The sequence below is a fragment of the Centruroides sculpturatus genome, unplaced genomic scaffold (genome assembly GCF_000671375.1).
Source record: "Centruroides sculpturatus isolate CEXI.00-Female unplaced genomic scaffold, Cexi_2.0 scaffold21, whole genome shotgun sequence".
In the NCBI taxonomy this organism is placed as follows: Eukaryota; Metazoa; Arthropoda; class Arachnida; order Scorpiones; family Buthidae; genus Centruroides; species Centruroides sculpturatus.
In genome coordinates this window covers 1504299-1530291 of record NW_019384490.1, presented here as the reverse complement: position 1 = coordinate 1530291, position 25993 = coordinate 1504299, and the positions used below count along the sequence as shown (strand labels likewise).

At 26.3% G+C, this 25993-nt stretch overlaps 1 protein-coding gene across 1 annotated transcript in view; it reads left to right on the top strand.

Annotated features, from left to right (window-relative positions):
* Positions 1-4876: 4876 nt before the first annotated feature.
* LOC111621742 overlaps positions 4877-25993 on the top strand; it is a 29020-nt gene continuing 7903 nt past the window's right edge. The window contains exons 1-3 of the mRNA XM_023363969.1: positions 4877-4957; positions 9752-9916; positions 9984-10041. Coding sequence (XP_023219737.1) covers positions 4877-4957; positions 9752-9916; positions 9984-10041 — 304 coding nt within the window. The remainder of the gene's footprint in view (positions 4958-9751; positions 9917-9983; positions 10042-25993) is intronic.

Genomic DNA, 25993 nt, shown 5'->3' with positions numbered 1-25993 from the left:
TACATATGTATCAAGCGAGTTTTCAATTAATTACGACCACTTAATATTTAAAAATAATATTACCAGTATTTAGTTCAATGTATAAATAAATTATTGAATTAAAAAATACATTTATAAGATGTAATTAAATATATTTTTTTCTGAATTTTTACGTGCAAATCTACTTTTAAATTCATAAACAACCGTTAAAATAAATGTGACGAAAAATCGATTCGGTACTAACGTCTAAAAGACTAATTAGAATTAAATTTGAATTATTTTTATTAAGTTAATATACAAATATTAATTAAATCAAAATTAGAAACATGCTTAAATATCGGAAACTATTTATAAACGGCAAGTAAAATCCTTTTCTAATTTTCCTAATAAGTCTCAGATTAAAAATTAATTCTTGTTACCACAATAAACTATTCTATTGACAGTATAATGACATTTATATAATATAAATGTTTATTTCTTTTCATAAACAGAACTTAATATGTGATATAATTCAATAAAATGCTTTAATTTTAACCTTTGGTATTTTATTAATGCATTTATTTTATCTTTAAGAGTTGAATGTTGCCTATATTTACCTTGCAATGTATGGTTAAAAAAAACCATTACAGAAGATTTATTCTTAGAAAATTACACTGTATTTGTAGAGTTAATTATATAGGACAGTATAAAGATTTAATTATTCGAATTTATTTGTTAAAAATAGATTTATAAAGAAAGAAATTAACTGATTTAATTATACTTTCTGTCAATAAAATGATACACAATTCGGTTCAACTGTGTATAGCTTTTATGGTTAAAGTTGTCTTTTCTTCAATTATATAAGCTGTAGAACTTGGCGATTCATCTCTATTGTCTGAACAATCGATTACATTGTTTTTATTTTTACTTACTTGGATTTCATTTGCATTATCATTATTCTGTTAAGCGTCCAATCGCTATAAAACTTTCTACTTTCATCAATATCTTCAAATAGAAACCGAGAAATTAAATAGACGAACAGATTCAATTAACTAAAGGATGCTGGCGGATTAAATTTCTGTTTTTCGTCTGCAGCTATCAGCAATTAGTGACCTCCAATTCCACATAATTTCTTTTTTTTTTCCTTAGATTCTTTTCGTATCTCTTGTTTCCTTCGAATCCATCTAGGCAAACAATTATCGATAAGTGTCATTGATTGAAGAAGTAACGTCTTCGGCTCATCTACAATTGATTTTTATCGGACGTTTTCTGCCAAAAGTGGATCTAGACGAACATTTTTAAAGCTGGCAAGTAATGATTGCGGCTTCTAAAAATTGTTATTAGATAGAAACTTGATTATATGGCAAACTTCCGGAAGCCATAAATTGCTAAATTCCTCGCTAATTCTCTGAAAAACGCTTCCCAGTTTCCGAAAGAATAAATAAATACACGATTATTATTCAAGAAAGAACAAATTTTAATACTGATTCAATTAAAATGAAGTTCCTCTTACGTTGGTCTTTATTTTTTATTTTATTTTTTTTAATTTTCATCTTTACAGTTTTAAAAATCTGCTTAGGTAATTACTTCCACGTGTTGAGTTCTGAAAAACAAAGCAAACATTCGGTTTTAAATTGTCTTCGTTTAAATGTTGATTTATAAAGAAAGTCGAAAATTGGGTTCATCAACAAATAAGTCGACGATTGGCTAATAGTTTAACAATAACTTCAAATATGTTTTTATAAAGAATTTTATTTTTCGTTGACTTATATAAAAATTTACATACAAGGAAGCTCAAAAATTAGTTAACCACGCTTTTTGTGCATTCCAGAAACTTTATAAAATGAATGAAAGCGTGATACTTAATAATTTTCATTTCAATATGATAGAAACTTAATTTTTATAATGGTTAACTGACTTTTGAGCCACTTCGTGTTGAGCTTAAATTGCTTACTTCAAAAAAAAAATGCAGAATTTTAAAAATAAATTTAGTGTTAATTAGACATTTCTCTAATTTTATTTAACAGTATATATATATTTTTTATTGCTTATAAAAAAAATTAATCCGTAATTTACTTTATTCATAGTATGTGTACAATTTTCATTACAGTTATTTAATAACTTGCATTTTCTTTAAAAACAAATAATAATTCGTTGAACAATGACGTAATTAAGATAATTTAAAATAAATTTGAATAATATTTTAAATGATAATAAATTAAAACCTTTTTATACAAACTGTAATTTAGCATCATAATCCAGGATGAGTTAGTAAGAAGAACCTTTCAGTTAGAAAATTATGAGAAATGTTCATCATTTTTTAATACCAAAACTGGTTTAAAAGAAATTTTCTCGATCGTATTTTATTCCTCTTACAAGAAAACTAATATTAAGTATAGGAATTACATTAATCTGTTGAAACAGACGTCTTAAGTGCTCAATCGATGAGAAGACACAAACCGAATTTTCTCCACCGGTGTATTTTATCCAATAAAATTAAATAACGACAATTTTTTTTTCATTGAGAAGTAAAGTACAGTTTCTTCCGGAAAATTCTTTAGAAATAAAAATGCTATAATTTCACAGAAGTTAGATAACTTTTGCGTGAGCCAAACACTTTCCAATTCGATTTCCCCCCCCTCGGAAAAGAAATATGTTTTATTATACTTGCTTTCTAGTTTATTTATAATTTTATTGATTTATAGTAAAAATAAAATATTTTAAAATATTTTCTATTTATAATAAGATAAAAGATTTATATAAGTCATAGCAGCAACAGAAACAGGAAGAGGAGAAAAAATACGTAAATACACTTTTATGCTGCGTGCGTAAAATTAATTTATCATAACTTTAAATAATTAATAAAACTGGTTTAGAAGGAAGTAATAAAAGTGTACAGCTGTAGTAGGATTTTTCTTTTAAATAACAACTTCTGGTGTCGGATTTAAGCGTTTAACTCGAAAAACTTTTCTCGTAGCTGCAGGTTATGGTGAATATAGCTTTGAAAAATAACTGTTCAGCTAGAAAATTCAGTAAACACCATTGGACCACGCCCATGAGGCACTCGCTTTCCAATATCTCTGCCTAGTTTCAAACATTCACAGCTGTGTGCCATCAGTTAGTTTTATTGTTGTGGACGAAATAAAATTACAGAGAACAAAAAAATAGATATTTGTAGAACCATAGCATTCGAGTTGAGCCTTAAGAAAAAAAAATCATTATTGTTGCGAAAATCGATACTTTCGGATATGAAACAAGATATGTAAGAATTGTTTGCGCCTTTCTAATACGCCATCCCCCCCATAAAAAATGCAAAAAACGTGACAAAGATGCGTGTATATGGTGATGACAATAAGTAAATATCGCATCTGCCGTGTAGTACTTCAATAAGTTATGATTTCGATATTATTTTGCATCCATGTATATCACTCTAAATTTATTTTCACATCTTCCGAGACAAAATAAGAAAGAGTTTAATAGAAAACTAAAGAAATCCGACAGTTGCAGCTGACGTTTCCTTGTAATCCACATCTGTGGCATCAAATATAGAAGAGTTAGGCTGTAGAATATTTGCCGACCAAATATACGTCAAATCATTCAAAATCAGAATACTTTCCTTACAAAATCGCATTTTAGGCACAAGTAAAATCGCAATAAAAGCAGAAATTATCTTGATTAAAATTGCAAATTAACCTTGTATGAATCTGACTTGTTCGAAGATTAAATATATATAAAATTAAATAAAATATTTTTAAATATTAACAAAATTAATTAAAATTTCTTAATGGGAATATTATGTAAAGTATAAATAAAATTATTTCTTTTTAATCTAAATTAATTTCTCTATTTCGTTAATTAAGCAAAATAATTTTAGATTAAACCCCCTTATATAAACAATACAATCTTATAATATTTAAGCTTTTTAAACAAAGTTAAATTAATTTATTTTATACAAACCTTATATAATAAATAAAAAATTAGCTTTATTATAATCAAGTATAAATATTATAATATTAATATTAATTAATTAAATTAAGTATATAAGTCGTACATTATACAAAAGATTTATTTGAATTCTAGAAGACTTAAGATGAGTATAAGAAGTATATTATTACAGAAGAATGATTAATGTAGCCTTCTGCCTCTTATTTAAATTTTCATAGCAAAGTAGAAATTCTGAACTTCAATTCATCATTAAGAATGCATCGCTTCCAGTTATAAGAATCTTAGAATATCTGTCGCGCTTGGTTTGATCGTCATACTGTATCTAAACACTAAAGAGCTGGCTGAAGTCCAGGAATAAATTACACGACTTGATCATTATTAGCAATTAACTTTATTTAGTTTTTAAAACACGAATTTAACCTCGCAATTTAAATTCCTTTCAAATTTTAAGTATCAAAATGAAACTTTCATATAATATACATAAATATATATAGATCGAGTTATAATTAATGATATTGTTATCGATAAGTTAGAAATTTTAAAGAGAGAGGAACTAGTAAGGGTGGAGCTCTCAATGTTTCCTATATTAAGCTAAAATATAACGAATGACTCATTCATGCTCGCTTGCTGCGCTACTGAATATCAAAGATTTCCGTGACACCGACTTAATACTTCTATCGTTTTATGCAGCTTAAACGCCCTAAAAATTATTATAAATAGCTTTCTTAATTAATTTATTGCCATTTTTGCTACAATGTTTGTCTAATATTTAATACTTCACGTATAAATTCGTGAAAGTAATACGTAATATTTTTAAAGAATATAAAATGTTGCTTCATCTTTAGTTACTTATATAAATAAAAGTACAATTTAAAGCAATTTTCGGCAATTTTTTAACCCAAGATCAAAATATTTAATGTGTTTTGATGTTTTAGTAAGTCAATTTTTACAAATTGTTACATTTTCAGCAAAAATGTTCTATATTATAGTTTATAGTCAGGTAGATCGACTAGTGGATCGATACTCCATTGTAATTAAAAGTTTTCGTAGATCGGTATGTAAATGAGACAAGCTCTCTTCGACGCCTGTTGGTGGAAATTAGGAAGACATCTTCCTTTGTAAAAAGGTGATTAAGCGAGAAAGTGATGAATGGCAGTGTTGGCTTGTTTTAAATGTCTTTCTGTGATGTTTTATCCCTTTTTAACATTACTCTGCACGACAAAAAATGACTGTCTATGTTAGAGAAGATAACAATAACACTTGAAAAACCGTTTCAAATAATTTGAGAAGAAATCTAGGCTAAATTTTCTAATCTACATACATAAAATAGAACGTCTGTCTGTTCTTCTGTATGTTCTTTATACACTTTTAAACCATTTCTTCACCAAATTTTAGCTCTAGGATCCCGCGGAAACTATAAACTACCTTAAAATCTCGACGTCAAACTTCTCTTGACACTTCGTGATAAACACAACAAGGATAAGCTAATAACTATATTTTAAAGTAACCAACCTTTTATTTTAATGTTTATCTTTATTACTCAGGCCTATTTGCTATCTTATTTAATATTAAATTAAAAAATAAAAAAATAAATAACTAATAAAATAATTACGAATTTAATAGTAAAAATTTATTATTTTTTTCTCCCAGGTTATAAAATAAAAGTTTTTGCTTTTGTTAATTTAATTTTATTATTCATTTTTTAATGGGTTTTGAAATAGATCTTTGAATATGTAAATCGATAAATCTTCTTCCAATCTGACTATTCCCATTAGAATTTCAGTTTAAATTAAAACAAATTCTACACCAGTCACACTAGGACGTCTTTAATACTAAGCTGTATATTTTATATTTTTTTATAATGCTTACTTAAATATCTTGTTTATTTACTTAAAGTTTATTCATCACAAAGATATTTTTTTATAAATTTCACGTAATAAAAAATTTATTAGAATGTTAAATCTCTATAATAATATTAAAAATAAATCTTTGCTTCGTTCAAACGACGAACATAATTTCTTTATAATTTATTCTTAAAATGTAACAAGGTTAAACGGTCAACTTTAGAGTGATGTTTTTAAAGTAATTTTCTTCTTTGAAGTCAATTATGAACTTAAAGAATGTTCCAATCTTCTATAATTTGTCCTTTGGGATTCTCAATTTAAAAAGCTGCAATTATAAAAAACAAAAAAAAAATTAAGAGCCCTGCAGATGCTTGTTATTAATATCACGAAAATATCTATCTTGTTAATAAAAGTATAACCGTCTAATTTGAAATTTCTTCAACTAATTAGTGAGGTTAAAAGAATTTGTATTTTATTTTTCTAAACTGATATTAATAATTTAATATTAATGTATAAAAATTAAACAAGTTTTTATTTTAAAGTTTGAATTTTTATTTTTTGAAAAATTCTAGCGACGTATCTATGCTTTTTTTATGTAACATATTTTTGTTTTGAATAAAATCATTATCGCATTAGTTTGATGGAATTTGAAAAGTTTAGAATTATCTTTAAGTTTTTGATAGTGACAAGTAAAATACATTTCATTTCTTTATTCTTTTATCCCCTCGTTAAGAAGAATTAGACCTATTTACATTTTGACATGCTTAGTGCAAAGTATATTTTTAATGCTGCAGTTAAATAATTATTTTTGATTATTTTTTCGTAAAAAAAAATATAATAATAATCATCAATTATTTACCTGTAAATTAAAAAAAAATTAATGAAACAAATTTCGATTTATTTTCTATTTATTAATTTTATTTAAATGTAGCATTTTATTGTAATGGAGATTATCTAGACTCTCTCAAACTTGTACTTCCTATATACGAATTAAAATAAAATAAATTAATGTAAATAATCTATATAAAATAGTTTAAATTTAATTCGAATTTCTGATTATTTTTTTCTTTTTGATAACTTCATATTATAATATTAAAAAATGGTTATCTTAAGTTTGACTAGAATCTCTGGAGTAAAGCAATTGGTCTAGATAAATGGGAATGCTATCCCATTGCTATCCTTCGAGACTTTACTTTCTTGTGTATATATATATAGGCCTATATATTATATATATATAAAACATTTTTTGATACGAAATTGTAAAAAGTAAGTCTTCTAACGTGGAATGTCGTGAACTTCAACGATAAAGAATTTTTCAATTTTAGAAAACATGAATGAGAAAAAAATGCTATTGGATACAAAGAAAATAAATTAATTGTTTAGTAGAAACAATATAAAAAGTTTGTATTTTAAACAAGAAAAAATAATTTATTTAATTTAAAAACTATTGTTTATAATATATATAATACATTTTATATTAGTATACCGTATATATATTATATGCATTATTCTCAATATATTTTATGTTTTACATGTCATAAAAATGTCTTAATAATTTATAAAATAATATATAATTTCAACTATAAAATATAGCATTTTAAAATAAATTTTTTCGATTTAAATTATGTTTCCTATAAATTTTCTGTATTAAATTCTTACTGAAAATAATTCTGTATATATTTTGTTTTAAAGGACATTTTTAAGGCTTTTGGGAACCTAAAATTGCTACTTTCTATAATAATAAAAGATTAAATTTAACGTGGATTTCAAAGATTCAATTTTGAATCTGTAAGTCTGTATGTCTGTAAAGACTAATCAATGCAATGTTAAAGATAAATTCTGCATTGTCTTTGAAATATTCTTTAAGAAATAATGAAACATTTTAAATTCTTTTAAAGTTATAAAATCGTATAATTTACTTTTATTTTCATTTATAAATCATTTCATTAAACGAAATCGTTGAAGTGATCTTAGAAGCCGTTTAGTCTTTACAAATTGCCATTTATAATGTATCTAATTCATAATAGAAAGCTTTCAACAAAATTGAAAGTTTGCGAAACTAATTTCAATTAATTAAAGTAGAAAATACTAAATTAGAGGTAACTTATATTCAATTAAATTTCAGTAAGTAATAATTGATATTGTTTTGTTATAGCTGACTTCTACTTCTTCGAAGCAGATGTTATCTAAATATAAATGAGCTGTTTTGTTTGTACTGTGACCTTTGATGCTCGAGCATCTTGCATTTTGTGTGTTATGATAACTTCACGCAACTTCTGCGAAACAGCTGAACTTATTCACACGAATACAACTCTAAAATAGTTTGAAATATTTTTAATAGAATACGATTTTTGGGGGGTCTTTAACATTGCCATTTCTAACTTTACTCCGGCTCTCTCTAAAGAATAAGTTAGACTCAATATTTGAACACTCGAAAGACATTACAGATAGGCTAGTTCAATCCAATATTATCAAAATTCCATTACTTAATGTTTCCAATTAACAATACATGTTTAATAAGTATATATAGACCAAATCTGTAACCATTAAGTGAGAATTACAATGCATAAGCTAACTTAATACATCAATTAACTGCATCAGATTAAAGGCAAAATAAAATAGATGTGAATAGTTTCCAATAATCTTATATTAGTTTATCGATTATCAATAGCTGGATATCCACTTTTAGTTACAAAAATACAAAGTTTCTGCAGATATCACTGTTCTTGAGGCGTTAATTAGAATAATTTCAATTTAATGTTAAGCACTCGTTAAATAATTTTGATGAATTGCTTCTTTTCATAGTGGAAGCACGCACCAAATTTTTCAATTAAATCTTAATTTAAAGCATATTAAATGACGTTAAAATCAGCAGCTATATTTAATTTAGATTNTTGTTGACGTATTTCTATAGAAAATATAAGAAATATATATGATTTTAATAAGAAAGAAATTATAAATAGAAAGAAACTCACCAAACAAACTTCATCTGGGCTATCACATTCTTTTAAATTGGACTCATTATAATGGTTGCACGGAATTAATGAACCTGTTTGGCTGCGAGTGTAGGTTCCGCACCGATAGCATTTGAGGCACCATGTTCTTGTGACTGGAAAAAGTTGTAAATTGTGATCAATATCCTGCTTAATGAAAATCTCCTAGTATTACTTCCGCTCAATATTTTCATTATAAAACGAATATCGATATACCAGTACGAAAAATTGCGTTGGACTCTCTTCTTAGCTCCAGTAAAATACAAATTATTAATTTTTTTTTTTTGCAAAACTTTCTGACTAAAATATTATAATTAAAATTAGATACGGGTTCTACAATAAATAATTAGTATAGAATTAATAATAAATTTTATAATTAGTCATTTAATGATTAAATAGAGCTAATTGTTGCTTATGAAGAGTTTTCAACATAAAATGTTTAAAAGTAATTAATAGTAATGTTATAATTATTTTAATATTAAAATGATGATATGTATTCTCAATTAAACTGTTTTATTTTAGGCTTAGATATATATATATATATCTAAGCCTAATTATTGATATAATATATATATATATATATATATATATATTATATCAATAATTAGGCTTAGATATATATATATATATCTAAGCCTAAAATAAAACAGTTTAATTGAGAATACATATCATCATTTTAATATTAAAATAATTATAACATTACTATTAATTACTTTTAAACATTTTATGTTGAAAACTCTTCATAAGCAACAATTAGCTCTATTTAATCATTAAATGACTAATTATAAAATTTATTATTAATTCTATACTAATTATTTATTGTAGAACCCGTATCTAATTTTAATTATAATATTTTAGTCAGAAAGTTTTGCAAAAAAAAAAAATTAATAATTTGTATTTTACTGGAGCTAAGAAGAGAGTCCAACGCAATTTTTCGTACTGGTATATCGATATTCGTTTTATAATGAAAATATTGAGCGGAAGTAATACTAGGAGATTTTCATTAAGCAGGATATTGATCACAATTTACAACTTTTTCCAGTCACAAGAACATGGTGCCTCAAATGCTATCGGTGCGGAACCTACACTCGCAGCCAAACAGGTTCATTAATTCCGTGCAACCATTATAATGAGTCCAATTTAAAAGAATGTGATAGCCCAGATGAAGTTTGTTTGGTGAGTTTCTTTCTATTTATAATTTCTTTCTTATTAAAATCATATATATTTCTTATATTTTCTATAGAAATACGTCAACAAAGGAATAGTCGTTAGACAATGCCTTTATAATTGTAAATCTGAAGGTATGTTTCCATTCTTCTCCTGTCAATTAGTATTACAAATTAATAAAAATATTTCAACTAATTATTTATCGAATATGATTTTATTCATAAACTGATTTGTATAGAATTAAAAATCTTTATAAAAGAAATAATAAATTTCGAGATTGTAATTATAGTACAGTATTGTTAATAACATTCAATTCTATTTAATCTTATATAGATTATTTTATTCCTAATTCCTATACTTTCCGCGCTATGGGCGTTAAGAAGGTCTTTTTCTCATACCCACTGTGGGCTTGGCCAGGCCCACAATTGAAGCGGCAGGGTGGTGAAGGATGGGGCCCGACATATTTGGGAAGGCATCTCCAAAAATTCTGGAATTTCGAGTGTTTCGGAGGGGTAGACCGACACCTTAACCGAGGCCATCGAGAGAGATCGTAGCGGTTCTGATCTTGTAAATTATTTTTATTAACAAAAAATAGCATCTTTAAGACTGATTTTTATTAATAAATAAACATCTTAAGTACTGTATTTCATTTGTTCAAAAAAACATTTGCAAAAAAGACTCGCTATACTCCGGGCCTCGTATAAGCTCTCAATGGCACCGGTCTTTACCTCTTCAGCCATCCACACAACCAAATATTTTATAGTCTATTTGATATGTGTACAGAGTTAGGACAATTCATAAGAGAAGTTTTATAATTTATATTTTATATTGTTTTGGAAATAAATTGCGAGACTAACTTTATTAGTTTAATTTTAAGTAAATTTGTTTCCATTGTTGACAGAGATGCCCGTAGCCTATAGAAAAAGAGAATACAAGCCATAAAAGGGGGGCATCGTGCATTTTGCAATCTTCAAACTATGGTTTAATGTGGAATCTGCGTTCCCACACAGTAGCACTGGTTGCAACTGATTGCGGCTAACTTGGCCTTGAAAACATTGAATGTTCCTTGTTTTCAATCCAAGTTTTGGTCAATATACGACGAAGTTGCATGGGACAATTGACAAATATCGTTCATTAGTTTCTTTAATATTTTCAGAATAGGCTAGAAGTCATGAATTTTCTGTTGTTTGTTAATAATGGATTTGGGATTCCTTTGGTGATTAGGAAAAGGGCACCCAAAGGGAAAAGGAAAATAATCGGCCCTAATGAACCCAATGTATGGGCCGATTATTTTCTATAGCAAATTCTTTTGAATTTGTTTAGTTATCTATTCTAATTATTTTTATTTAAGTTATAAAATATTTGTATTTCTTAAAATATTCCATAAATTAAGTGGCTAATGATAAATGATATATCGTTTTCAAAACCAAACCTTGATAATTTTTTTTTCTCATTATCATTATATTTTCTAATTATTGATTGTTATATTCTTACTATAAGGAAACGTTTTATAATTTGTATTTATTCATTAAAATATATATAAATTATAAAGATATTTAATGAATAATTGTTGACGATCTAACAACAGAGAGAGACAGAGAACCATCAATGAGTGAGTGAGACAGAGAGACAGAATTCAATGAACTAAATAAAAATATCGTTAATTATTTTGTTTATTTCAAGTTTTACAAGCAAAATTGAATTTAAATTAGTGACAATTTATATTTAATTGTCTAATTAAATTAAGGATTTTTATTAATGTAGTAATATAAGGAGCAGACATGGAAACATAGATTGATAAATTAATAAAAATATTATCATTTTAATATTGTTTCCTAAGATGAACTGTCACTTTCTGGATATTTTGTTTTTTAATTTAAAAATATAAATATCAAATATTTTAAATTCTTCTATAATCAATAAATACCACACGAATTGATTTATACTATAATTAAAATGCGTGTCCTATTATTTACTAACTGTAATGAGAACTGTAAACTACAATAGATAAATTTATTTTATATACGGATAAATCGATGAGGACTGTAAAAATCCGGTTTCTCTGATATAAATTTAAAATTTGTGTATTGATTGTTGTTCAAGCAGAAAAAAAAAACGGATTAAATAAGTGTCGAAATGAAGATTTATTCGGTCACCCTCTCGTAAGAAATCATTCAATATATTGAAATCCAGTCACATCTTAAAACTAATTGTAATTTTAAAATATTTTGTAAATTTTATAGATTGTGAGAGACAATTATAAATCATAGAAGATTTTTAAATCTAAATTGCATGTTTTTTTCTTTGCAATATTAATTATACTGACATTTGAAACTATATTAAAATATTCAAAATTGATTTTAAAACTTATAATAAGGAAATCATTTGAAATTTATTAAAGAATATCGTTTTAAAATGAAGTTACATAATTGTTAGCAGTAAATTATTTGCAGTTATCATCTAAATAAAATCTAGTGGCAGGAAAATGCGCTGGTCTTGAAAATTCATCAGGATAATTGTTTTTAAATTATACTTTTCTGTTAATGTTTAAACTATATTTTACTTGGGATGAAGAGTTTTGATTACTGGACCATCCTCATTTAGAAAGAAATTTCTGCAGTTTATTATTTAATACTACTTAATTAATACAATTGATTATTCAACGTGAAGAAACAGATAACGAACATTATTTATATCGACCTATTATTATCTTTACGATATTTTGTGTAGATCGTATGAAATTTGTGAATTCTATTTTAGTATCGTACACCAATACTTAACTATAGCGAAATAATTTATAATATATCTCTTGACAATATTTTAGTATTATGTTTGAAAGAGAACACCAAATATAGACTAGTAAATAGCGTAAAGAAATATAATAACTTTATAATAATATAGACATCAATAGAAAACAGAAATTCTAAATTATAAACATTTCTATTACTTTTACTTATTTCCTTTGTAAATTTAGAGAAAATTTATGTAGAAAGTTAATGAATAATTTTTATAAACTTATGTAATATGTAATGTAAACATATCATTTAAATAAATTAGAATAGAACTTCAAATGAATAAAGTTAATGTTAATAATGACTTTCAAATTTCCAGAAAATATTTCAGAAACCAGAAAAAGAAACGTCACTTTCTGTCTAGAAATTTCGGATTAAATGGATTCCGGACGGAAAAGACAGCTGAAAATATTTATACTTTTTGGTTTCGTTATACATCCCGTTTATATACTAAACCAATTATAGAGCGATATTTTGGCGACGTCATTTTTCTAGTTTCTGGAAACACTGTACGATAGCTTAAAGTTTTCAAACTAAATGGCTGAAGGGGAGGATAAAAGAATTCGTTTCCGACTTTGATAATCGACAAATTTTAAATTATTATTTCTTATTGGCAGAGAGAAATTCTGTGCTCAATTTCTGTTGTTGTGGATATAGAACAGAAACAGAATAAGAAAGAACATAAACAGATTATTTTCGATGATTTTGTTTGGTTTCTGGTGTTGCGAAAACAAAGCATTACAGTTGCATTTATACAACATATTTAAACGTGTGTATGAAATATATGTAAAATCAATTTAATTTGCAAACCTTAATAATGTTATTAAATTATTTATATTTCTTTTATTTAAACTTCCATTCTTATAGATAAATTAAATCCGATTTTCAGAACTGTAAAATCAGAGTTTTTAGATCTTGATTGCAACTATACTATTTTATTTACTGCTATTTATTTATAGGATCGTTTGTAATAAGCTCAGACAACTTCGATTTTTATATTTTAACAATCTAATATATTCAGAAAATTCCATTCTATGTTTTAATTAACTAGTTTTAAATTCATACGTTATTTAATTTAATTAAAATTTGTTTAACTATTAATAATTACAATTAAATTAGAATTAAGTAAACACTAGAAATTAAAAATTAAATAGTTGATAACAATCCTAGCCTATTCAAAATATATTCTTGCAGCCTCTATTTTTTTGAAGTGAACTGATTTTTAGTAAGAATTTTGCTCTATTTCTTAAAATTTTGTGAATTTTATGTAATACAATTTCAGAATTATCTATTTTCATATGTTTATAATTAAATGATGCTTAATTTAATTGAATTTATAAGGATTTATAATGAAATTATCAATGTAATTCTGGTTAGAAAGTGACAGAAACGAAACTCAATTTTCAAAGATTAAATATTAAACGGTTGAAGAAATAAAGATTTAAATTATAAATATTCATCAAAAAACAGTTAATAAATATATATGTTACAGTCAAAACCCGTTTTTAGTTAGAACGCGTTTTAACTAGTTAAAACTAGTTTATACTGAATGTCTTTGTTAAAACCCGTTTTGTCTAGTTAAAACTAGTTTTAACTCAAATTCATTTTTGACTACAGTAAATTCTAGTTTTAACTAGACAAAACCGGTTTTGTCTAGTTAATTTACTGCTGTACATGTTTTGACTTTAGATAAAACTAGTTTTAACTTTTAACATTAGTTAAAACTAANGACAAAACGGGTTTTAACAAAGACATTCAGTATAAACTAGTTTCAACTAGACAAAACGGGTTTTAACAAAGACATTCAGTATAAACTAGTTTCAACTAGACAAAACGGGTTTTAACAAAGACATTCAGTATAAACTAGTTTCAACTAGACAAAACGGGTTTTAACAAAGACATTCAGTATAAACTAGTTTCAACTAGACAAAACGGGTTTTAACAAAGACATTCAGTATAAACTAGTTTCAACTAGACAAAACGGGTTTTAACAAAGACATTCAGTATAAACTAGTTTCAACTAGACAAAACGGGTTTTAACAAAGACATTCAGTATAAACTAGTTTCAACTAGACAAAACGGGTTTTAACAAAGACATTCAGTATAAACTAGTTTCAACTAGACAAAACGGGTTTTAACAAAGACATTCAGTATAAACTAGTTTCAACTAGACAAAACGGGTTTTAACAAAGACATTCAGTATAAACTAGTTTCAACTAGACAAAACGGGTTTTAACAAAGACATTCAGTATAAACTAGTTTCAACTAGACAAAACGGGTTTTAACAAAGACATTCAGTATAAACTAGTTTCAACTAGACAAAACGGGTTTTAACAAAGACATTCAGTATAAACTAGTTTCAACTAGACAAAACGGGTTTTAACAAAGACATTCAGTATAAACTAGTTTCAACTAGTTAAAACGCGTTCTAACTAAAAACGGGTTTTGACTGTAACATATATATATATATATAAGTTGATTATTTAGTTACAACTATCTTCATCCACTAAATCCTAGGAAATTATCTGCAGCGGTCGACTATAAAAAAAACTCAAACTCCTTCCCTCTTCTAAAGTTTCTAGATAATTGCACGATAATAAATCCTTATGAAATCATACAGATTCAGCTTCGAATTGGCTCCGTATGCAAGAATACAAATAATAATTTATCAGAATAATTTTAGCCGCCGTCATTCATCCACTCATGCGAGTCAGACCACCCATTGAGATTTCATGAAGAAATGAAAATACAGCATAGAAAAACTTAATTCAGTTCAACACTTTTTATATAATAGAAACCATCACCTGGATGAACAATTCTTTATCTAAATGGCAAGTTTCGTTAATGATAAGAGTATAGGAAGCTTTACACAACAGGTTTAAGCGCAGAGAACAAACACGAATGCTTGAAACAAATTTTAAAAAGCTTTGTGTTTTACTTGTAGGCTGTTCTTAAATGCCCATAAGCGTAAAAAATGCTTCAAGTGTTCCTATTTTAAAAAATGACCGTCTCTTTCTATAAATTTTAAATTAATTAAGCTTAATTTAATAATTATTAACAAAATGATAAATAGTATAGACCAGTGTTTCCCAACCTTTTTTGTGCTATGCCCCACCTAAGCCTTTCTAAAATTCTTATGCCCCTCCCCCTAACATATACAACGGCTATACAGTTAACTTAAACTCTGAACGAGTCCATTTTCTAATTGCCCCCTTTACAATCTAATTGCCTCCCCTGTGGGGCGTGGGCCCTACGTTGGGAAACACTGGTAGAAACAAACAATGATTTAGATTTTCTAGGGGTATTGTCAGGATAGTGTACACTTTTGCGTAAAAGTTTACACTATTCCGACAAAACGAATGCATCTTAAAAATTGTCCTAAATAAATATTTCATTAAAAAATATTTAATATTAGTTTATTAGACCTATATATCATTATTATTTTATAAATTAGAATTTAAGTCCAAATTGAGAAATTTCAGGCACTTGTAATAATTACACAAAATTGAAAATTTACATTACAACTTACTTCAAAATGACAGTAATGTAAAATTTAAGCAATTTGCATAATTAAATGTCATAAGGCAAATGTTTTAATCAAAGGTTTCAAGTTACATTTGGTTAAATTTTTAAACGATAATACAGAAATTTAAAAACAAAACTGTATTTATCATTTTACTGGGTGGCATCTTTAAAGTTAAATACTATTTAAATTAAATAAAAAAGTTACTTAAATATTCTTGATTTTAGACAACTTTTTTCTGTTCAATCATTCTTCACCAATTGAAATAAAAAGCATAAATCCTGTATTAAATTTTCTAAAATAAAAATAGAAAACTTAAGTACTTCATAAATCTAGGGAATTATATCACTTGTTTTTAGGGATAGAAGGATTACAATTTTTAACGATTTTAATTATTTACTAGCAAGTTTAAACTAATACAGTAATTTGAAATACATATACTGTGTATATAAGCAGTTCTATACGTTATATTTAATAAATTAGTAATGAGATGATGTTATCAAATAAAAATATTCTTTACTTCCAGAATTCCGAACATTTATTCGGAGAGTTTTTGTATTTTTAAAGTACTTCTGAATCCATGGGTACGTCTAGGTGACAGCTAAGTAAGCAAGCCAATACTTGGCTTGCTTACTTAGCTGTCACCTAGACTCATCCCATATCGTTCTTTAAAAATTTATTGGTTAAAGAATACAAAATTTAAAACTAGAATAGAATTATTTTAAGATATTTTTATGCCAAAATACAGTCGATCACATTCTGTAAGTGGTTAGCAAATGTTACATATTTAAATATACGTCTTTTGAAAATTATAAATTAGATAAATAATTCTAATTTGCATCCTCTAAATGATATTTCAGTAGTTCCTCAAATGTAAAATTAATTGTTTTTTAAACATTTTCCTTTAAAACTAAAGCATGAAATTCTGTATTCATTCAATTATTTTAAGAAAATATCTTTTTATTTTATTTTTTACTAGAATTTAAAGTTTAATGCTTAAATAATACAAATTAAACTTTAAAACTGTTTAGTAAATATGAAAATGCTTAGTAAAATTTCCATTTATTGTTTTTTTTTGTGTTAAAACTAGAAAAATTCCAGGATTTAAATTGAATTCGGCAATATTTGTGTTGTATAACTTTTATGCAATAGGGAAATTGTTTTTGATTCTCTTCATCAAAAATACATAGCGTGATAGAAGACAAAGTTCGTGGAATATTCTTCGTGCAGATCCAATATTTTAAAATCATTCCACAGTTAGCTTTCTTTGACTTTTAAGATTTTGAAACTCAATAATCTTCTGGCAATTTGCCATTGTTTAAATGGGATAAGACTTGAATTTTCATCTTAGATTGCTGCATATGGTAAAAGAAATTTTTCTGGCACAGTTTATTGTTTGTTTCTTACAGAAAATATTTAAAGATAAAAAGAATAATTGGTTTATTACTATCTAAAACTTCTCAAAGAGCTGCACCTGATGCTAAATTTTTCAAAAGAAATGTCAATATTCTAAAATAAAGTGATTACTCGTACCTTGGAGTAGATACATCTTAAACTCGCTTGTTCAAAGATATTTTGCTTTGTTTATTTTAACTTTTATCGAAACTTTAAAGAAAGTTTTGTTTTTGAGATAATTTACGTGTCTTAAAGGTATAAATGCTGGCATTTTACATAAATAGTTTGCTTCGTTCTAATATATAAAATGCACGTGATCAGCAGGACAAGGTCTGAAATATATTTCATTACTTATCTTCCTTTATTTTTTATATATTATATTTTTACGTATTTGCCATTCTTTAAATAAATAGATTAATGTGAGAAGGTAACGCAGCACATGGAGATTTACTAAAGTAGGAGTTTCATCCGGGATGAATTCTATGGGAAAACTGGCCACTATTTAGGTGTCAGACCACCACCACAACCGAAATAACAAGACCATTTCGCTGACTTGTGACGTCACCAATAGAAGATGGACTGCTTTTGTACAAACATTTTAAAACTTATTCCTGGAGATTCTATTTTATTAGACGCAGACGATAAATATGATAGGCAATTGGGAAAAATAGCATCTTTAGCTTAACTTTGCTACTTCAATGATTCTCTTATTATTTTTCTGTTTTATCATCAGAAAATCTAAGTAGAGTACATCTGACGGTGAAAAGTGAAGTTCACAAACCTGTAAGCCATTAAAAAATAGAATGAGTAAGAACATGTTTAAAAACAAATACTCATCACAATAATAACATTTATAAGTAATGAGAAAATAATTATATTTAAAAACATTCATTTATAGTATAATTTATTACACCATTTTTATTCCAATTTTGCAATTTATTTTTTTAAATAAAAAAATTTGAATTTTATTTTGGAATTATGGTAGATATAATCGATAGATTATGTAATCATAAAAATAAATTTAATTACAAAAATTATTGAAAAAGTATAGTAAGGATGTTCAAATTTCCTTCACCATATAAATCTCTATTATTTACATTTTACTACTAGAATAAAGGAAAAATCATTTCCTCTATTATGAAAATCTAGTAGTAAAACTTAATTAACTTCCAGTAATTGTGGGAAATGTTTTGTTACTCATTTTTAAACATTTATCTGACATTTATTTAAAAAATTAAACTTTATCAAATTTTATTTTTGTGAAATACTTCAAAGATTTTTCATATGTGTAATTATTAACAGGAATTAAGTAACACTGCCTGTTAATAATTCTTTAATACATGAAGTTTTAGTAGTTAAAACTGTATCAGATTTAAAATAACAGTTAAAATAATTATATTTGTGTGTTCAAAGTATAACATAGTTAAATTTTAGTTACACATAAGTCTTGATCAATTTTATTAAACAATTATATCAAACCTAACATTAATTATTTTATCTTACAGAACTCTTAGCATGGTACAGTCGACCACCCCCCATAACACTGTTGATTTTTCTGTTTTATATGAATTCCATGTTGTATGAGTCACTTAGATTTTACAAATACCTGAGCCGTTCACAGCCCGGCACACGTATTTGTAAAATCTAAGTGACTCGTACAACATGGAATTCATATAAAACAAAATTATCAACAATGTTATAGGGAGGGTCGACTGTATTATAGAATTTTCAATAGTAAATTCTTTAAAACTAATTGTAAGTTAAAGCTTATGGCTCATATTCAGAATTTACCTATAATTCGTTGAAAGGATTGGTTTTGAGTAATAGCATTCATTCAAAATACCTAAAAGTTCTGAAATCCGGCTCGTTATCTATTTTATCCTGTGTGGCCTTATTATTATTTTTTTTATAAATTTGATTAAAATGAAACAATTATATACCAATAAATATAAATATGAAATAAGTACTTACTCTAGACGACTTAGTAGGCTTAAAATTGTTCCTAGGAATTAATCGTAACCATTTGGTTTCTTGGGACGGTTCTTTCGGAAATTAGAATACTTTCTCATGATCTGCGTAATTTGATATATAACAAGGAATACAACACGTCGATAACATTTCAAACAAAATTTGACAAAAATCCTAAGCACAGACCCACTCTAGAAATAGGACTAATGGTTAGCGACCCACGTGTTCAATTTTCAACGAATCCACTCAGTTACTGGTCACCCCATTCTTTAAGTGTGTTACACATAACCCATTTAATGTTAATAAATTGAAAATTTTTTAAAAGTTTTATTCCCTTACTTGATTAAAACACTTAAATTTTTCATTCAATTTGTAATATTTCTTCAGATCTTCATTTCTTACAGAAAATAGACTAATACAGTCAAACCTTCAATAACGGCCATTTTTTTATGTTCTCGTCAGCGACGGTTTTTCGGAGGTTTGACAGTAATATAAGTTTTACATAAAATTTTATTCAAAATTCTTTAATGCTAATTTAACTTTAAGAGATTCTAATTACATAAGATTAAGTCGATGCTAATTACATAATTTTTCTAAATTCTTGAAAAATATTCACAAGACGTTAATATTAAGCAAATAAATATAATTAAACCAGCTTTGCTTAACCTAGCATAAATTATTGAAATTTTAATTTATATATAACAAAATTAAGTAAAGTTTTTTATAGTTTATGCTTCATCTAATGTGGGGAGACCTTTTTAATGAATTTTTACATTTTCTATTTAGTTACGTTAATAAATTTTTTAATGTTTAATCGTTGTTTTATTGGTAAAAAATGTCTACATTTTACGTTAAAGAATGAGGAATTGTTCTTTCTTGATGCGTATTCATTAAGAGATTTTTTAAAGTAGATGCTTTGTGTTTTAAGTTAGAATGTTGATTGCTAATTTTTAATAATTTAAAAGTGATGCTTTATTAAATGGAATTTTAATTTTAATTTAATATTTTTGAATATATTTATCCTTCAGTTCTCAGTAACATGTCAAATTCTCTTAAATGACTAAAACATTTAGCGTGTTTTTTGATGGATACCTAGATTGGTACCTTACTGGAGATCAGAATGAATTCCTTTCTAGTTATTGGATTCTTTTTTTGGCTGAGCTTGTGGTAGGTTGTCCTTTGGATTCTTATATATTAATAATTTCAACAACCCAATTAGTAAATAATTGTATTTAATTAATAAAAATGAATATTACAAACAAAAGTAACAAATGCATGATTAATTGTCAAATTAATCAATATAATTGACAATTAGTTTCAATATAATAATTGAATTTTTATTCAAGGCTTTATGACAAAAAAGTTTTCAGGAAAAATATTAAAATTTTGAATTTATTAAGAAATTGTTAAAATTTGTCAATATGATAAAATATAGCCTAGTCAAACCTTCGATAACGGCCACTTTTATGTACTCGTCAGTATCCTTTGTTTAGAGGTTTCGCTGTGTTTGATTCACAAAAAGTGAACTTGATTTAAATCAAGTTATAATATTCTTTCAGTTATATTTCATAAAAAATATCATTCCAGTCATTAATAGTTTGTGAATATGAAAGATAAAGTTAAAAACATGTTATATTCTTCAATCATTTGGCATAAAAACTTTTTAATTAAATTGCAAAAATAAAATAAATCCTAATTCATAAGACCATTTCAATTATCATTGAAATTGTTAACTCTAGAACCAAATTACCTCGTATAATTTAGTCGATAAAAATTTATTTTAATAAATTTAGTGAATAAAAGTTTTATAAATTTAACATCTAACATAAATCTCTTTGGCTTTGAAGCAGAAACAAGAAGCAACTTTACTGACGGAAGATTTATTCTATTTAGTAGATAAATCTGTTAGAACCAACAGAAGTGTCGAAGCAGCCGCCATTAAAACTGGTGGTAAAAGACAGATTAATTGAGTCTTTCAAAGTTCAACTCAATTTAAACACTGTGTTATGTCTCTTTCGAAATTAACTTGAATTTCCGCCATTTTCTTTTCCATCTTTCTAGATCGGTTGTCAATTTTCGCTTCTATTTTTAGACTGATTGTCTATCTTAGATTGATCATCCATTACATTACTGTACTCGTTTATCTTATATTTAAGATCTCGGATTACTTTACTATCCTTTCTTAAATCTGTTTTAAGTAGTTTCGAAACTAATCCTTATTTAATACGAGAACAATTCATTTTTCACAAACGCAAATTTCACTCGGGTAATTTCAATCGTATTTTAGTTCATGAGTATTACGTTGCTTACATCCAATCATTAAAATATTATTGCTGAATTTACTACTCGTATTTTTAATACTTTCATATTTATTTATTTTCTCAATTTAAATAAATTCAAATTTGTTTATTAAATTAACAAGATGGAATAAGGGAATGTAACACAAGGGTTTCTAAGGGTTTCTATGGGGGAAACAAGTCCCTATTTAGTTATTAGACTAGTGTGGCGTGCTATCCTATGGGCAAGAAGAACAATTGCCACCAATAGGAGCCCCCACCGAGCCAATTTTTATAAAATATTCCCCCGAAAAAAATGTCTGAAGAAATGGGGCCCCTAAATTCGCACAAGCCCCATGAAGCTATAACGCGCCATTGTGTTTGACACATGAAGAAAACTCGAAAATTCGACGTGATCAATTCGTTGGTGAGGCGCGACATATCGACTAGTGTTCAGTGGTTTTATCCACTAACAGTTAAGTAACTCAAGATCATCTTCGACAATTTGTAATCTGATAATGAGATTAGGTTAGGTTTAGGTTGCGTCATCAGATTACAAATTCTTAATTCAATTAATCTGAATTTAAACAAAACCTTATAACAAATTAATAACCCTTAAATATTTTAAGTTAAATTAAATTAAACCTTATAACTTATAACAAATTAAGTTCGCCCGTTGCGAACAGGCGAACTTAATATTTTTATTATAACATATTTTAATAATAAATTATGTACAAAACAATGAAAAATATAACAATACACATTGTATTTATACGAGCAGGTTGATAAATCTTGTAAGATAAACAATCAATTTGTATCGAAGATCTTCCAGGTATTTGATAGGAACGTGCATCTCGTGTTTAGACACCCGTTTCTCTGTTCTTATTCAAAAATTGCTGATTTTTATATGATTAAACGGATGTAAATCCCTTACTTTTAATGTTTCTAGCTTCATTCCATAATTCTTTTACGTCTTGATGTATTGCAAGCTGTAGAAAAGTTGTTTATTTATATCATACTGCTATTTCTTAAGTCCAATTTCTAGAGTATGTTTACAATCAATTTTTGAAATATAAAACATATCCGTAACTCGGTTCACCAAACAGTATCTTCAAGAAATAATTATTTTAAATTCTACAAGTTTCTTTACATGTTTAAAATATTAAAAATAGAAAATTTTTTTAAAATGCAAAAGAAATTTGATGTTATTTTCATTCCACGTATTGTACTTAAATAATGAATTACAATATCATTGTGGTGAAGTATAAAATTTTTGTATTTTGCAAGCTAATGCAGTATTTATTTAACAGAAGATACATTATATTTAATTCAGATTTAATGTAAATTAGCTAGTAAGTTCACATTCTGAGACATAGAGTGATAAATATTTTAAATAATTGTATTGAGAACACGAATTAATAAATGCAAAAGTGTCAAAAAAAATGTATATTTGTACACACGACGTGAACGTGAGTCTGTTGCTAACGTTGTATTTTTTTATCAACATTCCTTTATCATTACTTTTAGTGTTTATAAAATAATTAATTCTCCTTCTGCAGTATTATAAATACAACAATATTAATATATAATAAAAATATAATTTTCATAACGTATTAATAATATATTTTATTATGAATATGTAATTTTCCAACTACAAATTTAAAAATCGTTATATTAATATTTAATGTAATTAAATACTATAGAAATTTTGAAGTTTTAGAGATTTTCTTAAAAATTTTGATTTAAAATAAATAATTTATTTTATCGAAATAAGATTTTTGTTTTTTTATCCACTAGACCATTGGTAGAAAAGATTGTATATTTTCTGGGTTTTTCCTTAGTTCTTTAATTGTTGGATTATTTTTGGCACTTTTTTCATTTCAGTAGATGTTTAATGTAGGATTAATAGAATTAGAGTTATATCAAATTTATAATTATAAAAAGAAATAAAACTAACATATTAATATTGAGGTTTTCTAAGATCAATCACTGTTTGGATGCGTATTTTTATTTTAATATTTAACAGTTTTTATTGAAATTACGTATGAAATTAAACGATCGAGAGTAAAATATCTAGAAAATTGTGATGATTTATCATCAGGTATGAAATGACGAGGCAATCAAAAAATGTGAGCAGCCATAATTCTTCAAAAGATATAAAAAATAACTTATGTAAAAATAATCATAAATTGTTCACTACTTATGAAAGGAAATGTTAATTTATATTATTTTAAATTATGTTTTTTAATATAAAAACTAAATTTGCTTGCCCTCTATGTCCGAATGGATCAGAACAAAATGGATTAGATAGATGGAATAAGGCAATGCAACACATGGCCGATCTGCAAAAGAGACTTTCTCCCTTGACAGATCGCCTCCTCACGGGAGGACTTTCCATAGGAAAATGGTTCTTATTTAGGTGTCAGATACGTAAAGAAAATCCGTCAAACTCACGTGACCAGTTCGTCGATCTGACGAGAACCCGCGACTAGTGTTCAGTGATTTTTATACACACACGGCCAATGGTGGGCTTTATGGCGAGCAACTCCCCAAGAATTTTTCTTGGATGGTCTTCCCGCTTATCTCGTGACCCATTTCTCACTACTCAGCCAACCCCTATGGGCATGGCTGATTCCATGATTGATTGGAAAAAGCTCTTTTTGTGCCCGTAGGGCAGAAATAGTTTTAAAAAACTATACTAAGACAAAAGGACTGCACACTCTCAAAACAATAAACTTAGTTAATTGAAAAATTGAATTTAAATTATTTCTTGGAAAAAAATGAAAAAGACAGGAGTAGATTAGTTCATGGAAAGAAAAAAATAAAGATAAAACACCGGAAAAGTTTGTATAGTTGAAAAAAGACGAGCAATTAGTTAAAAATTTTCTGGAAACGTATGAAATTTTCACAAATAGCCTACACATCTATAGATGTTTTCTATAACAAAGTTTTCAGATAATTGAGGGATAAGAGAAATAATTTTTAGCCATCGAATCATTAGTTAATAATGAAAGGGAAATAAGAATACTTGAAAACTTTTAATTAAATGTAGATAAAGAATGTGTGAGAATGTATTACAGATGGATATCACGGATAGTAAGTAGCAAGAATTAGTTTTTCGAGATCAGAAAGTGCAAAGCAATTTTGAAATTGTCACTTGAAATTAGAATAAAAATGAAATTTTCACAATTTTGAAATAAGATAACTTATTCTATTAGACGATATGGACGATAATTTAAAATCTATTTATTTTATTCTTTTCATTATTTCATTATTAGAATAAAAATTGTTAAAAGTAGTACGCTCTTTGCGAAGTAATATATGACCATTCATAAATTCAACGATAATTTCACAAATAAATCAGAGTACATAGTGAATAATTCTATTAATAAAATGCAAAATAGAAAATAAATTTTATATATTCGAGGAATTTTATATTTTGTTAATAAAAAGATTTTAATAAATTAATTTTAATTCTTACCAAACTATTAAGGGTATTTAGCTGTACAAATCATATATAAAAATATTTTTTGAAATTTGTTGAGTTATTAAAAACGTTACTTGGATGCATAGAACAAAAAAGAATGTGATGACCATTAGTTTCTATATCTTAAAAAAAAAGGGATGGACAAGTTAAGTATTGCAACGAGTACAGAATTTTTTGTACAATACTATATTATGTGCAAATCCAATTATAGGAAACCATTTTTGAAGTCAAATATACTATGTTATATGTATTTCTAATTTTAAAGTAGATGTGTCTATAATTCTAATATACTGATAATTATAATCATTTTAATGGAAGCTATAAACTTGTAAATTCTATTTGAAATGTAATATTAAATATATTTACTTTTACAATCGTAAGTAAATAAAACCACTAAACACTGGTACAATACATGGTCTACCAAAGGATTGGTCACGTGGAGTTTTCCGTGTTTCCTTCACGGGTCTAACACCTAAATAACGGCTACAGAAAACCTTCCTGGAATACCCCTCTTGGCAGATCGCCCAAGTGTTGCATTGCTTTATGCCATCAATCGAAATCCTTTCCTTTTATAATTATGAATTACTTTTAAAAGTAATCCTTAGAGATTTAACAAACTTACTAGATTAACTTTTTATCTACTTT